The following is a 14,504-nucleotide window of genomic DNA, read 5'->3' on the forward strand; positions in this document are numbered from 1 at the left end:
GGAGTGAAGTCCACACATTAGAAGGCCTACCTGCCAGTCCATTACCAACACTGTTGATGTCCACTTGACATTGGCACGACAACAGCAACACAGAGCCTTAACATTTTCAAGACTGGTGTCCTAGGAATAACAGAAAGCCCAGCTGACGAGCACACTAGTCCACTGGGGTGACTCTGCCATTCTAGCTGTGCTAGACCTAACGCTTGGCATCACACACAGAAGTCCTGTAGCAAGTCACTTAGGGTCCTACCTGCCAGTAAACGCTGGTCTCACTGCCTGCAGAATGACTGTGGTGCGGACGGCTTCGTGCAGCTAGGCTGGCAGAGGGGAGAAGTGTCAGAGCCCAAATGCAATTTCCTTCCCTTGGTTCCAAAGGGACAGACTTATGTCCCCTGGTGTGGCCAGTTGACGGCCACAGTAAATGGCTTTAGACTTCAGGCACAGCCTTCTTAAAGCTCTCAAAAGTTTCCAGCCCAACTATGTCTCTGTTTTCTCCTAACTGGAAATACCAAAGCAATTGGTTTGGAAGCACGAAACAACTATTAAATACCACCAACCTTATCCCAAAAACCAACTGATTAAATGCTACCAAGTTTATCCCAAAAACCAAAGGATTAAATGCCACCAAGCTTATGCTACTTGAAAGTAATCCTTACTTTTCCTTTCATCCCCTCTGGCTTCTGACTTCTGGGCAGTCAGAACTGCCTTGCGTTACTGTCTCTCAGCTTGCACCATCTGTAGAGCTAGTAGAGTGCTCTGTAACCCAAAGGCTCTCACTGAGAATAAACACCGCCAACTGCTTTTGCCACTTATCCCGGCTCATGCAGCATACGCTGGCTTTAATCACTGCCTCTTTAAGCAGGAGAATATGCACATGTACTGAAGCGCCATGCTTTGCTCATGCAGCGTGGATGTTTGTGGTCTATGTAAAAGCTGTCTGTTCTAGCTGTCTGTACCAGGTGGCCTGAGAGAGAAAAGAAACAGTAATTGCATTTTTAATAGGATTCACACACACATACACACACACACACACACACACACACACACACACACACACACACACACACACAAAGACTCAATTTCAGCTGGGTGATGGTGGTGCATGCCTGTAATCCTAGCACTCCAGAGGCAGAGGCAGGTGGATTTCTGAGAGTTCGAGGCTAACCTGATCTACAGAGTGAGTTCCAGGACAGCCAGGGCTACACAGAGAAACGCTATCTCAAAGAATAAAAAAAGAAGCGGGGTGGTGGTGATGCTGGAGAGATGGCTCAGCACGCTGTCTGCTCTTCCAGAGATCCCGAGTTCAATTTCCAGCAACCACATGGTGGCTCACAGCCATCTATAATGTGATCTGACGCCCCCTTCTGGTGAGCAGGTGTACATGCAGATAGAGCATTCATCTACACTAAATAAATAAATAATTTTTTTAAAAAAAGGTTAAATTTTATAAATAGCCTAACTCCTGTTATGTAAGACTCCTTTACTCTGCTGTAGGTTGGGCCTCCAGGACAGCGATTAGGACAGGAAGACCAAATTATGTAAGGGGCAAACTTAGATGAGTGAGAGTAGGAGCACTTTGTGGCCGAAGCTCAGTGAGAGTGTCTGCACGTCGGGAGGCACCTGCTGTGTAGTGAAGGGTGCTCTGGACTCCCCACAGCCTCTCTGCCGCCCATGTGCCAGGACGACAGGTGTGCGCCATTGTGCCTGCCTGGGTTTCTAGCTGGAACAGTTTGAGATCACACTGGAACCATACATAGAAAAGAGTAACTTTGAAAGTTCCTATAGCTGACAAGGATGAACAACTGGCCAGAAGTAAACAACACTGTCCTGTCAGGACAGAACTCTAGCAGAACCAACCATGTCCAAAAGATCACTGTTTCATAGGAGTTACCTATAGAAAAACTTCAGAAACAGGAAGTGAGCTACAACAGACTGTGTAGTTAAAGTAAGTGGACTTAGAGACCTTACTTCAGTTAGCCAGGGACACAAACTAAAAGCAGGGCTGTGTTTATTTTACATAAAATAATGCTTCTAGTGAACAAGGGTACTCATAAAGACGTAAAGATTTTTAAATTAGTTAACAGACAGCCAGCTTTAAATGTCCAAATAGTTACAGCAAGGCAGAACCAGGCTGAGTGTGTCTTGTCACACAGACACTTACGTGTAGTTAGGAACTGTACACACCCTACAAGCTGGGAGGCTGATTTCCATCACTGTCACTGTACCTCTGCCACCCCTGAGGCAGATTCCTTCCCGGATCTGGGTCCTACAAGCTGGTCTGGCCTCTGTGCCGGCTGGGGGTTCTTTTGGCCTGCTGAGTCAGGCGCAAGGGCCTGGGTGGTGAGCAAGGCAAGCTCTTCATCAGCCACAGAATCATGGTCCAGGAGAGAAATGCCACTGGCCTCCTGAAATGGTGTCCTCCCCTGAGGGGACCTGGGCTCTTTTTTCATAGGCGCTGCATGTTTGGTGCCGCAGCTCCGTGGCGGCTGGAACGCCTTCTGTGCAGCTGGAGAGACGAAGGCAGAGATGGGGCTGACTGGGGGTGGCAAGGGCAGCCGGCTCAGGAAGTCCAAGGCTCTTCTTTTTCTGCACGTTCTTGGGTCTTCAATCTCTCTCTCCCCATTACAAGACTTTGATGCTACCTGGGCTGATCGAGCCAGGGGCGTAGACTTCCCTTTCGGTGTGCAATGTGATAAAGGACTTTGAAATTTTTGCTCACTAGTAGGTGAGAACCTCTAAAAAACCATAAGAAAGGGAGCCTGTCATAGTATGTACTCGTATATAAACAAAATAAAAATTAACCTTTTATTAAAATATACTTAACACACCCAACAGGACACATGTTCACATCCAACTGCCAACAGGCAGACGACGTCAGGGACATTCATGCAGTTATTCCTATCTCACAGGGGGTAGTTTTGCACAGGAGGATATAAAAATGACCAGAAAAGGAAAAGGAAGAGATCCTAATACAAGTTAACAAACAAACAAACAAACGAACAAACAAACCACACAGCATCATTCATGCCGTAAGTCTCTAAAGGCGTTACAAAGCCAAAGACGATAGGCTTTTCAAAGCCATCTTAAAGAGGAATGCGTACTGCTTGATAACTACGATTACTTGTTCTTCTGAACCTGTACTTATTTTGTATGTACATGTTACGCATGTGCACGTGTGTATGTGTGCACGCAAGCACTCACATGCTACAGCATACCTATGGAGGGCAGAGGACTACCTGTGGGACTCGGTTCCTACTTCCTGCAGACAGATCAAAATCATCGAGCTCAGCGACCAGCACCTGCCACACTGAGGGCGGCTGACCCTGCCTGGAGTGGAACAACTGTGGGAGCTTGTCTAGCACCGAGGAGCAGGCCAAGGGCTTCTCAACCACATGTATGTGGGATGCCAACAGTGTAGTTTACTCCCAGACTTTTACATTCCTACTTCAACAAGTAAGATACAATTTCCACACAGCTATATCTACAGCAGCCACAGCACAGGGTTCACAGGCTACATGCAATTTAGTTCCACCTCATGTTTGCTAGAACACACCAAAACACCCCTTACCGCCAAAGGTGATTTCTCAAAGTGGTACTAACTTACCTGACCTCCTGCAGCAAGGAGATCTGAGGCAGGGCAAGTGGGGGCCGGGTGAGGCTCCCGGGTGGGGTCTTTACTCGGGGTGCACCACTTGGGGCTGTCTCCTTTAAGCAGATGCATAAGCTTCTTTTCAGCCTCCTTGTAAAATGTATTGATATTCTAAGGGAATAAATTGGAAAAGCACTGTCCTGAGTTGCTAACTTATACATCTATGCTCTTAGGAAGTATTTTCTTTCAGAAACAAAACCTTCAGAACAGGAGAACAAGATACACGTGTGTGTGTGTTTGCTCTTTAGCTAGAGTCTTGCTATGTTACACAGCCCAGATGGCCTGCTGCTCACTGTGTAGCCGAAGCCGGCATTGAAGATCTGGGACTGCAGGTGTGTGTCACCATGCCTGGTGAGACACTCAAAACTGCACAGCAACTGTCAAGCACACAGATGTAAAGCCAACTCCCAGCAGCGGGGTGGGGGAGGGCAGTGGGTGGGGAGGAGCACGCATGCCCACATGTGGAAACCCTGGGCTGAAGGCATTCTCCAGGCACCCACTGCTCCGACTCCTGATCTCACCTCAATAGCACACTTCATTTGGCCGACTCGCTCCTGAAAGTGGACCTCCTTTGGATTGGCAGAAAATATGGAAAGATTCCCAGCAAATAAAGTCGGCACTCCTGATGTGGATTCTGGGTGCCACTGGAGGTTGCTCGCTGCAATTAGCACACGTGGCTTTATGTCTTCATTAAGGTCTATCCCAAACTTTACCACTACTAGATTAAGGCATTCGTCTGACAGGTAGACCAAAGGAACAAGACCTAGAATGAAAAAGTCAGTCATCATTAGCTTTATAGCTGCTAAGACATTTGTTTTGTCCTAGTAGACACTCCCCCCACCCACCACACCCGACTTCAGATAAGACATAGGATTTCTAGAATGACCTGTTGTTTAAAGTGTTAAAATTTCAATGCCAAACATTCTGAAGCCACAAGGTGGCATATGCACTGACAGACTGCTGGTGAGAGAGTACATTTGATGCAACCTTCTGGAGCAAACGATTGGCATTGCCCAGCCCAGCACTGTACATCTTACCTTTCCAGCCAGTGCTATTTTTCCTCACACTGCACTCTGAAGCCCAGTAATAGTAAAATACATGTGAGCAAGGGTCTTGATAGCAACAGCACCAGGGCCACTTACTGTAGTGCTGTCTGCTGTTATGAAATGCTGGAGGCAACCCTTATCAGCTCTCACCTGGGAGGAGCTGTGTCACACCCACACAATGGTTTCCTAGGCAGCTGTGAAAAGAAGGAGGGCTATCCCACCACAAAGATGAGGTGCCACCCTGAATAGCAGGAGAGACAGAGAGAACGCATACATGTATTTACTACGGTAAGCCACGAGGTGAGGAAGGCTAAGAGGAAGCCAAACAGGCGAGGCCTGGAGGGGCCAAGGAGGACCAGACTCAGGGTGGAGTAGCTCAGGACGGACAGACACGGCTCTAAGTGACTCTTACGATCAGTAACAGACCTCAGTTTTGTGTTTGTTGCTTGCATTTTTTTTTTTTTTTGAGACAGGGTTTTTCTCTGAAGCCTAGGCTGGCCTCGAACTCACAGAGATCCACCTGCCTCGGCCTCCCCGGTGCTGGGATTAAAGGCGTGCGCTACCAATTCTGGCTTCAGACCTAGTTTAACCATCCACTTCCCACTAAAAAGGAACCAGAGTTGATTCAAGAACATAGATGAACCATCAGCATCTTGTGCTGCCTAAGAACACGGAAGCGTTTAGAAAGTGAAGGGGGCTTCACATTGAAAGCCATGACTTGCCTGGACCTGGGCAGCCCTGGGATGCACCGAGGCCAGCCTCTCCTCTCCTTTTTTACTAAGCACTTGTGGCTATCTGCTGCTGCCTATGGTACGTCTCATCAGAGCGTCTGGATCCCAGGTGTCATGTGGACTACCCAGTGTCAGTCTCCACTCTTACCTTCTTCAGCACACATGGCACCTTTGTGTGCTGGTAGTGCTTCCATCTGAAACTATTCCCTTGATCATGAGTCTAACAACCGCTCTCTTCTCCTTGCCCTCGAACAAGATGCTCATGATGTGGCCACACCCCTACCTCTATTCCTCTGCTCCCCTTTACTAGTCAGCCAGCCAGCCCCTCTCCACGTGCCAAAGCCAACCTCCAAGTCTTGGTCCTCTCCCCACAGCAGTGTGTCGGCACACCGCGCCCTTAGCACTCGCCCACCGCGGGCCTTCCTCTGCTTTCACAGCTTCCTTTCCATTGCCCCATTCCTGAACACCCAAGTGTGAAAACGGAGTCTCCTGTGTCTTCTGGTCCACTCAGCGTGCTCTCACTCAGTGTCGTGGCTTTGATTCTTTCTGGTGCACTGATGTCATTGCAACCTGTACCTTGGGCTCTGCCCACTGCTCTGAGTGGACGTCTGTAAGCACAGCTGTCAAGCCACCTTATCCTCTCAGACACTTCCCATGAAGCAGGGACAGCACCTGGCATCCATGCTCCCTGTGCGTTGTCTTTAAGCCTTCCATAGCTTTGAACACCGCACGCTGTCCCTCCACCTTCAGAGTGTAACCAGAGCCAGTGTGCCGCTTACCATGCCCGTGGCTTCTGTCTCCATCATCCTCTCCTGCCTAGATGCTAATCATGACCTCCTCCTGGAGTCCCTGTTTGTAGTCACACCTTCTGTTCTGTGTTTTCAATGTAATAGCTCAAGTGATGTGTGACCTCTGTACACTTGCCACACACAGTAATCAATACAAAATTTAAAGTATATCCAAGCCCCTATCCAACCTGGCTCTCCCCTCCCTCTCCCCGTTCTCCACCGAAGCTTACAAGGCTTGGTCCAACACAAACGTCGGTGAGGTCTCTTCTGAACCCTGCCTTAGCTCCCTGTGCCCGCACTGTCCTTTCTGCCTGACTTCCCTTTGTTTGTAACTTCCTCCTCCTCCATCACAGTGCTCCCGGGAGGGAGTTCTTATCTGCTGTGTACCTGGTGTGTAACAATTACTCAATGAATACTAATGGAATACACAAATAAGGCACCCACCTTCTACAACAGGCAGTAGGAACGACATGGCAATGTGGCTGGTTAACACACCAGGGGAGGAAGCAAGCACTGTGCAAACCACAACACAACCTGCAAGGAAAACCCCACAGAACAAGAAAATCCCTAAAATTGTCACAATGACTCTGCTATGAAACTTCACAACAGTCAGCTCGAAACCCTCTGGGTTGGAGACAACAAACAGATCTGTAAGATGGACCAAGAGGGGCTGGAGAGATGGCTCAGTGGTTAAGAGCACTGCCTGCTCTTCCAAAGGACCCAAGTTCAATTCCCAGCACCTACATGGCAGCTCCCAACTGTCTGTAACTCCAAGATCTGACACCCTCACATCAACACACATAAATTAAAATTAAAAATAAATAAAAATGTTTAAAAAGATGGACCAAGAAAGACACCAACGTACATCACCACGGCGGGACAGAGTCATGCGTTAGAAATGACAAAGTCCAAAGTGTCTGCAGGAAGCACAATTAAAGACATAAAGGATGCTTATGAGCATGGTGGATAAAGACAATAAAAAACAACAAACAAAAGCAGAAATAAAGCTGGGCGTGGTGGTGCATGCCTTTAATCCCAGCACTTGGGAGGCAGAGGCAGATGGATCGCTGTGAGTTCGAGGCCAGCCTGGTCTACAAAGTGAGTCCAGGACAGCCAAGGCCACACAGAGAAACCCTGTCTCGAAAAACCAAAAAAAAAAAAAAAAGCAGAAATAAATGTGCTGTCACACAAGTGGCGAGGCTCCTCACAAAGGGAAAAGCAGGCACAAAGACACAAAAAGCACTGTGCGTGAAGCTGGTGTCAGAGCTGGAGAAACACTTCTGTTAGGGCACTTGCTAGGACCTCGCCTGCCTCCTGGCCAGCGCAGAACAAAACAAAACAAAACACCAATACAACAGAAAGGGTATCGAGCTACGAGAGAAGGGAAGGATGGAAAGACCGTGACAGCAAAGCTGGCAATTAAGGATCTCATCCCACGTTGGAGAGAGCCTGCCGTACATCACTCAGTGCTTTAGGAGTGTGAGACAGCGTCCTGCCCTTACAGCACTGCACCCCGCAAGGGGGATGGGCATGTGGGGTGCACTGTCAGTGCTGAGGGGTGCCAAGGAGAGAAGGGGAGCTAAAGGGAGAGCGCTGGTTTGGGAGAGGTGCACACACTGTTCCTCTTAGAAAGGCCTCTTACAAGGCTACATCTGGCCAGCAACTGGAAGGCACAAAAGACACCAGGGCTGTCTATGGGAACAGTGACAGCAAGGACACGTCATGTAGCTAAAGTGCACGGAGAAAGCTAGGAGCTAAGGCTGAGGCATCTGGACGTAATAAATAATCAAGAATTGGAAGGCTTGTGCCTGCACGGGGTCTCAGCTGGACTTTGGCATCTGGGCAGCACTTGGGTAGAAAAGGAAACAGCTCTGTAGATAAGACTCACAATAAAACAGGGTTGGACAGAGATTAGTGATAGAGTATCTGCCTAGCATTGGGAGCCCTAAGCTTGACCCTCAGAACTATAAAATAAAACTAATAAATAAATAAATAACATATAAATACAAAAGAGAGATGAATCCAGCTGAGATGTTGGAAAATATTAAAAGTTGAAGAGATCAGAGGTTGCAATGTTCCACTGATGGGGCACATTATGGAAAAATCACTCTACAAAGTTAAAAAGCACATAATAGAATATAATTTGTTGGTGCGGGGCACCTGTGATCCCAACATTGAGGAGGCAGAGGCAGGAGCATCGCTGTGAGTGCGAGGCCAGCCTGCTGTACAGAGCAAGTTCCAGGCCAGCCAAGGCTGCACAGAGAAGCCCTGTCTCAGAAAACCAAATAAATAAATAAATAAACAAACAAAATTTTAAGGAAAGAAAGAAAACAGGGTCAAGGACAACAGGATGGCTCTGTGGGGAAAGGTGCTGGTCACCAAGCCTGATATCCTGAGTTTGATCTCTGGGCCCCATGGAAGAAGTGAACTGACTCCTACGGGTTGTCCTCTGACTTCCACACACATGCTGGCACACCTACACATATACAGAAAAATACACACGGTCAACACACAGATGACTTTCACATCACTACTTAGCACGTTTATCAGTGAAGCTCCACTAGTTATTAGTTTAAAAGCTTAAAAGGAAGCCAGGCGTGGTGGAGCATGCCTTTAATCCCAGCACTCGGGAGGCAGAGGCAGGTGGATCTCTGTGAGTTCAAGACCAGCCTGGTCTACAGAGCGAGCCCAGGACAGCCAGAGCCGTTCCACAGAGAAAGCCTGTCTTGGAAAAACCATTGAAAAAAGGCAATGTTTTTCAAGAGAACCAAAAAAAAAAAAAAAAAAAAAAGAAAAGAAATAAAAGCTGCACTCAATGCACTGTACATTACCTATGGGTTTCATAACAGAAACTACAACTCCTACAAGGTCCACTTCTGAACACGGAGGCCGAAAGGCTGGGTCTGACAGTCTGCGGAAGACAAGGGGCTCCCGTGGCTGGTAAGCCTGGGATAAGGTTTCACTGGAAGCCTGCGGGAAGCAGAGCGAAGAGTGAGCATGGCGCGACTCCAGGAGGAACTGTTATTTGTCAAACTGGAAAATACACGAAGACAGGCTCAGACCGGCAGCTGCTGATACTGCGTTCTCTTCGTGGCAGTCAACTGGATGCCGGGCCGTTCAAATTTACTTTTAGACTTTGACACTGCAAGATGATAGATCCTGTATCTCTTTCCTTCGGCTAGCAGGGAGGCTAAGTCTGGTGATGGACGCCAGATACTCAGCAGGGCTGTTCAGAGAAAGAGGAGGCCATGATAGGCACACTGGTGACCATTTACTGAAACGTGGCAACAATGAAGACCCAAGGGCCCCCTCCCATTTTGTTCCTTTGATTTACATGAACTCTACATTTTGCCACTTGTAAGGTCACCTTTTAAGTTCACACCAACCTGATTTTTCTTTTTTCTTGCAGCTTGTAACACGCAGCCTCCACACAGTTGTAACATCCCTTGATAAACCCTCTTCCTGCTCGGCGGACTCCAAGGCCTTCCGGAACTCTGATTGGATCTGTGCTTGTTTCTTCTCGTTCAGCATTTGTCTGTGGGTGCTCAAGGCTCTGAGCTGCTCTTCGCTCAAACAACCCTGTGGGCATTCCAAACACTGGAACAAACACAGCAGCAGGCCTGCCACCCGACCTGTGCTGCCTCAGGTGAGAACCCCACAGAGCAGACCCACCTCAGGTGAGAACCCCACAGAGCAGACCCACCTCAGGTGGGAACCCCACAGAGCAGACCCACCTCAGGTGAGAACCCCACAGAGCAGACCCACCTCAGGTGAGAACCCCACAGAGCAGACCCACCTCAGGTGAGAACCCCACAGAGCAGACCCACCTCAGGTGAGAACCCCACAGAGCAGACCCACCTCAGGTGAGAACCCCACAGAGCAGACCCACCTCAGGTGAGAACCCCACAGAGCAGACCCACCTCAGCATGACTCCTGCCATCACACCCGAGCCGCACACCCACACCCCAGGGGGCCGGCATGCCGGACACTACCTGAGCATGGACACTCGCTCACAGACCATGTTTTGTGTGCACTTCTTATTTCCCTGCTGCAGCTGCTGAGGCCAAAATCAGTGACCACACAGCCAAGGAAGGCCATGTTTCTATCCCTACCTCCTATGTAATAAACTTATTAAAAATTTAACGTAGCCAAGAGGCAGGTAGATATCTGTAAGCTGGAGCCCAGCCTGGTCTACAGAGAGTTTCTAGGGCAGCCTTGGCTACATAGAGAAGCCTTGTCTTGAAAAACCAAAAATGGGGCTGGAGAAATGGCTCAGAGGTTAAGAGCACTGTCTGTTCTTCCAAAGGTCCTGAGTGTAATTCCCAGCAACCACATGGTGGTTGGTTCACTGCCATCTATGAGTTCTGGTGCCCTCTTCTGGCATGCAGGCAGAACACTGTATACATAATAAATAAATAAATCTTTAAAAAAAGAAAAGAAAAACCAAAAATGAAGCTGGGCGTGGTAGTGTATGCCTTTAATCCCAGTATGTGGGAGGCAGAGGCAGGGGGATTTCTGTGAGTTCGAGGCCAGCCTGGTCTACAAAACGAGTCCAGAACAGCCAAGGCTACACAGAGAAACACTGTCTCAAAAAACCAACCAAACAAACAAACAAACAACAACAACAACAAAAAGAAAAACCAAATATGAGAAAAATAATAATTCCTCTTTGGAACAGCAGATGTAAGTTTGTCAGAAGTTTTTTGTATGTTTGTCTATTTATTTTATGTGTGCATATGGAACTGCACAGGTAGCTGTGAGCTGCCCAACACAGATACTGGGAAATTCTGCAAGATCTCTGAGCATCTTAACTGCTAAGCCACCTCTGCAGACAGAATTGTGCTGTGTCTCCCAGGCATACAACTTGCCATCCTGTTGCTCAGTCCCTAGAGTGCTTGGAACACAGGTATGTGCTAAAGAGCAGGCTTTGCCTACATTAAAAAAAAAAATTATAGTAGCTGGGTATAGTGGTACATGCGTTTAATCCCAGCATTCAGGAGACAAAGACAGGCGGATCTATGTGAGTTCAAGGCCAGCCTGGTCTGGAGTGAGTTCCAGAACAGCCAGGGCTACAGAGAGAAATCCTGTCTCATAAAACAAAAACAAACAAACAAAAATTATAATATTTGTGTTGTGTGCGTGGAAGCCAGAAGAAAACTGGAAGGAGCTGGCTCTCTGCTTCTGCTGGTTGGGCCCAGGGATTGGACTCAGGCTGTCAGGAGGAGCCTTTGCCCATGAGCCTCCTCTCAGATCTTTTGTCTACACCATGTTTATATAATATATGAAACTCATAAACTTTCATTCTCTACTTGACACAGAATTAATAGCTCGCCACAGAAGTCACCCTTCTGAAAGATGTGGCATTTCAGCATGGGCTTGCTATCATGGCCAGCAGGAGGATGACGTCCCACGGGGCCGAGGACTGACACCTGTCACCTGGCTCCTCCTCACCTCCAGGTGATCTGGATCTGAAGCACTCTGCACTGCTGCATAGAGCTCTGCGCCATCCTGTAGAGCGCGGACCTGCTGCCTTGTGAGTGCTCGGGACAGCCCACGATGCTGAGCTGTGTCTTCTGTGGGGCGGAGGGAAGGAAGCATCACTGATCAGCTAGACCCCAACTGTCGGAGTGACAGCCATTAAGTCAGTCAGATGAGCCATAGAGCGCAGTAACTGAAATGGCATCATCACTAAGCCTAACAGCTGGGCCTGATCCCGCACCCAGGACGTGGGAGAGTCAACTCCACAACTTGTCCCTGACCTCTGTACATGTGCACACACAACCAATGAATGAATGAAATAAGAAAATGTTAAAAACAAAACCCAACTATCTGCTAAAAAGCTTCCTTAAAAAAAAAAAAAAAAGGAATCAGAAGAAAGAAATTGGTGCAGTCAGAGTTAAAACACCATACACAGGGTTTTTGTAATTAGCTACATTTGTATCTTGTAACTTAAACAACTTATTTCTCATACTGATCCACTTACTCATGAAGATGATGTCATCTGGTGGCAGTGGACAGTGGAAGTCCAATCTATGTTGTTTTTTTATTTTTCTTTTTTTTCTCCCATCCCTCCCCTCAATCTATGTTTTAAAAGTTTGTTTTTGAGCATGTGCTTGTGTATGCGTGTGTATGAAGGCGTGACACTTGCGTGGGTGCCATGGGATCCTGGGTGTGGGGGGATCTTAGCTGCTGACTCATCTCCCCAGCCCCCTAGATAGATACTCATCTATGACACCTGTGGAAAAACTGAGGAAATACGTGAAAACAAAATCTTTAGTAATACAAAGGCAGCTGAGAAGAGGGAACTTTATGTCATCTATACATTAAGATGATCTGACCATCAAGGTCGATGTGTGGGAGGAAGTCCTAGTCCTCAGAAACTCGTAACCTCAAAGACAGGTGCGGGGGCACAGCTGGACCGAGAGCTGGGGAGGGAGTGCGGCAGGCCCTGAGGACAGCCCCGCTGGCTCCTCCTGAGCACCCTTCTTCTAGCACTGAGGACTCCCCAGATACACACTCAGCTAATGAGCCCACGCTTGGGGTGTGAGCCTCCATCCCAGCCACTATGGAGGCCGAGGCGGAGGACCAAAGGGGGAAGGGCAGTCTGAGCTATAGAGAACAAGGCTAGGCCAAGCAACGCTGTAAGATCCTGCCTCTACACTGAAAAAAAGAAAGGAAGGAAGAAGGAAGAAAGAAAGGAAGGAAGAGAGGAAGAAAAACTAGCCAGCACTTCTTTAAGGATCCTGAAAAGCCATGGCACCATGCCTGTTACCTGTCACTATGTCAGATAATGTCAGATAATCACCTAAAAGCTCAGTGCTCAAAGGAGCAATGATAATAGGGTCAGTTCAATTATCATTTCTGCATATGTGTGGTATTTTTAAAAAATATTTTATTTAATTTTAATGTATGTGCATTGGTGTATGGGGTGCCAGATCGTGGAATTACAGACAGTTGTGAGCTGCCATGTGGGTGCTGGGAATTGAACCCAGGTCCTCTGGAAGAACAGGCAGTGCTCTAAACCACTGAGCCATCTCTCCTGCCCTATGTGTGGTATTTTTTAAGTTTATAAAAACCCCAAAGAGATGCAGAACTTAAAAAGAGTCAACTACACAATGAGAGTTCCCATAATTGCAGAACACTGTAAGGAATAACAATTTGTAATATGAAGCCCATTTTACCTTCGTGGTCTTTAAACTCTGCGTGGACTCTGGTGAACAAGGCCTCTAGTTTCTTCTGCTGGGCCTCTGCAAATCTCAACGCTTCCTTCTCCTCTTCTCTCTCACCACGGAAAATGTACAACCCAGATGCTGTCTTCTCCACCCACTGACGAGGTATTAAAAACAGGAAGGAATGCTCAGATTTTCTCCAAAGAAAGAGATTACACGGTAAGTGTGAAAACACAGCATACCTGTAAGGGGTACACTCTCTGAACAACAACGTCCACACAGCCAACGCTGCCTCCATCACTGAACAGTGAGGACAGGGGCAGGGGGAACGGCCTGGGGTCATGCGAGAACCCCAGCTTGCTGTGCCAGCGAGCAGGGCGTGTGCTGTTGGCGGAAATCTGCACAAACGAAAGAAGGACGTAAATTTAGAAGTTCAACACAGAGCCGGCGGCGGCGGCAGTGCACGCCTGTCATCCCAGCACGCGGACTGCAGAGGCAGGCGGACTTGGAGGCCAGCCTGGTCTACAGAGCGAGTTCTAGGACCTCCAGGTCTACACAGGGAAACCCTGTCTCAAAAAAAAAAATTTAAAAAGTTAAATAAATACTGAATTTTGGTCTACAACTGAACAGATGGCTCAGCAGTTAAGAACACTGGCTGTGGGGGCTAGAGAGGTGGCTCAGTGGTTAAAAGTGCTGCCTAGGTCTTGAGTTCTCTTCCAAAGGTCCTGAGTTCAATTCCCGACAACCACATGGTGGCTCAAAACCATCTATAATGTGATCTGATGCCCTCTTCTGCAGATAAAGCACTTATGTACAATAAATAAATAAATCTTAAAAACAAAAACAAAAACAAAAAACTGGCTACTCTTGCAGAGGATCTTGGCTCAGTTCCCAGCACCAACACAATGGCTCATAACTCCAATTCCTGTAGGCCTTGTGTAATCTATTGCAGAGTACATGCCCAACATGTGTGAGATCTGACTCCCCAGGAACACACATGGACTGCACCTGCCTGCGCACACAGACACACAACTTCTGCTACAAAGCATCAGTGTTGTTTACATATTTCTAATAGGAAAATCTGTTAGGGGGTTGGTAAAGCAGCTGGCCTGTGTGCATAA

At 47.8% G+C, this 14,504-nt stretch overlaps 1 protein-coding gene across 5 annotated transcripts in view; it reads right to left on the bottom strand.

Annotated features, from left to right (window-relative positions):
* Positions 1 to 1,991: 1,991 nt before the first annotated feature.
* BRCA2 (BRCA2 DNA repair associated) overlaps positions 1,992 to 14,504 on the bottom strand; it is a 40,895-nt gene continuing 28,382 nt past the window's right edge. For 4 of the 5 annotated variants that reach the window (XM_084763557.1, XM_084763554.1, XM_084763556.1 and 1 more), the window contains 9 exons: positions 13,626 to 13,781; positions 13,396 to 13,540; positions 11,666 to 11,787; positions 9,601 to 9,811; positions 9,277 to 9,440; positions 9,046 to 9,184; positions 4,171 to 4,412; positions 3,605 to 3,760; positions 1,992 to 2,735 (listed from right to left, as the gene is read on the bottom strand). In XM_084763557.1, coding sequence (XP_084619683.1) covers positions 2,217 to 2,735; positions 3,605 to 3,760; positions 4,171 to 4,412; positions 9,046 to 9,184; positions 9,277 to 9,440; positions 9,601 to 9,811; positions 11,666 to 11,787; positions 13,396 to 13,540; positions 13,626 to 13,781 — 1,854 coding nt within the window. In that variant the 3' untranslated portion in view covers positions 1,992 to 2,216. The remainder of the gene's footprint in view (positions 2,736 to 3,604; positions 3,761 to 4,170; positions 4,413 to 9,045; positions 9,185 to 9,276; positions 9,441 to 9,600; positions 9,812 to 11,665; positions 11,788 to 13,395; positions 13,541 to 13,625; positions 13,782 to 14,504) is intronic. The other variant, XM_084763555.1, reaches the window with a different exon arrangement.

This window comes from Acomys minous (assembly GCF_964271855.1).
Source record: "Acomys minous genome assembly, chromosome: 16".
In the NCBI taxonomy this organism is placed as follows: Eukaryota; Metazoa; Chordata; class Mammalia; order Rodentia; family Muridae; genus Acomys; species Acomys minous.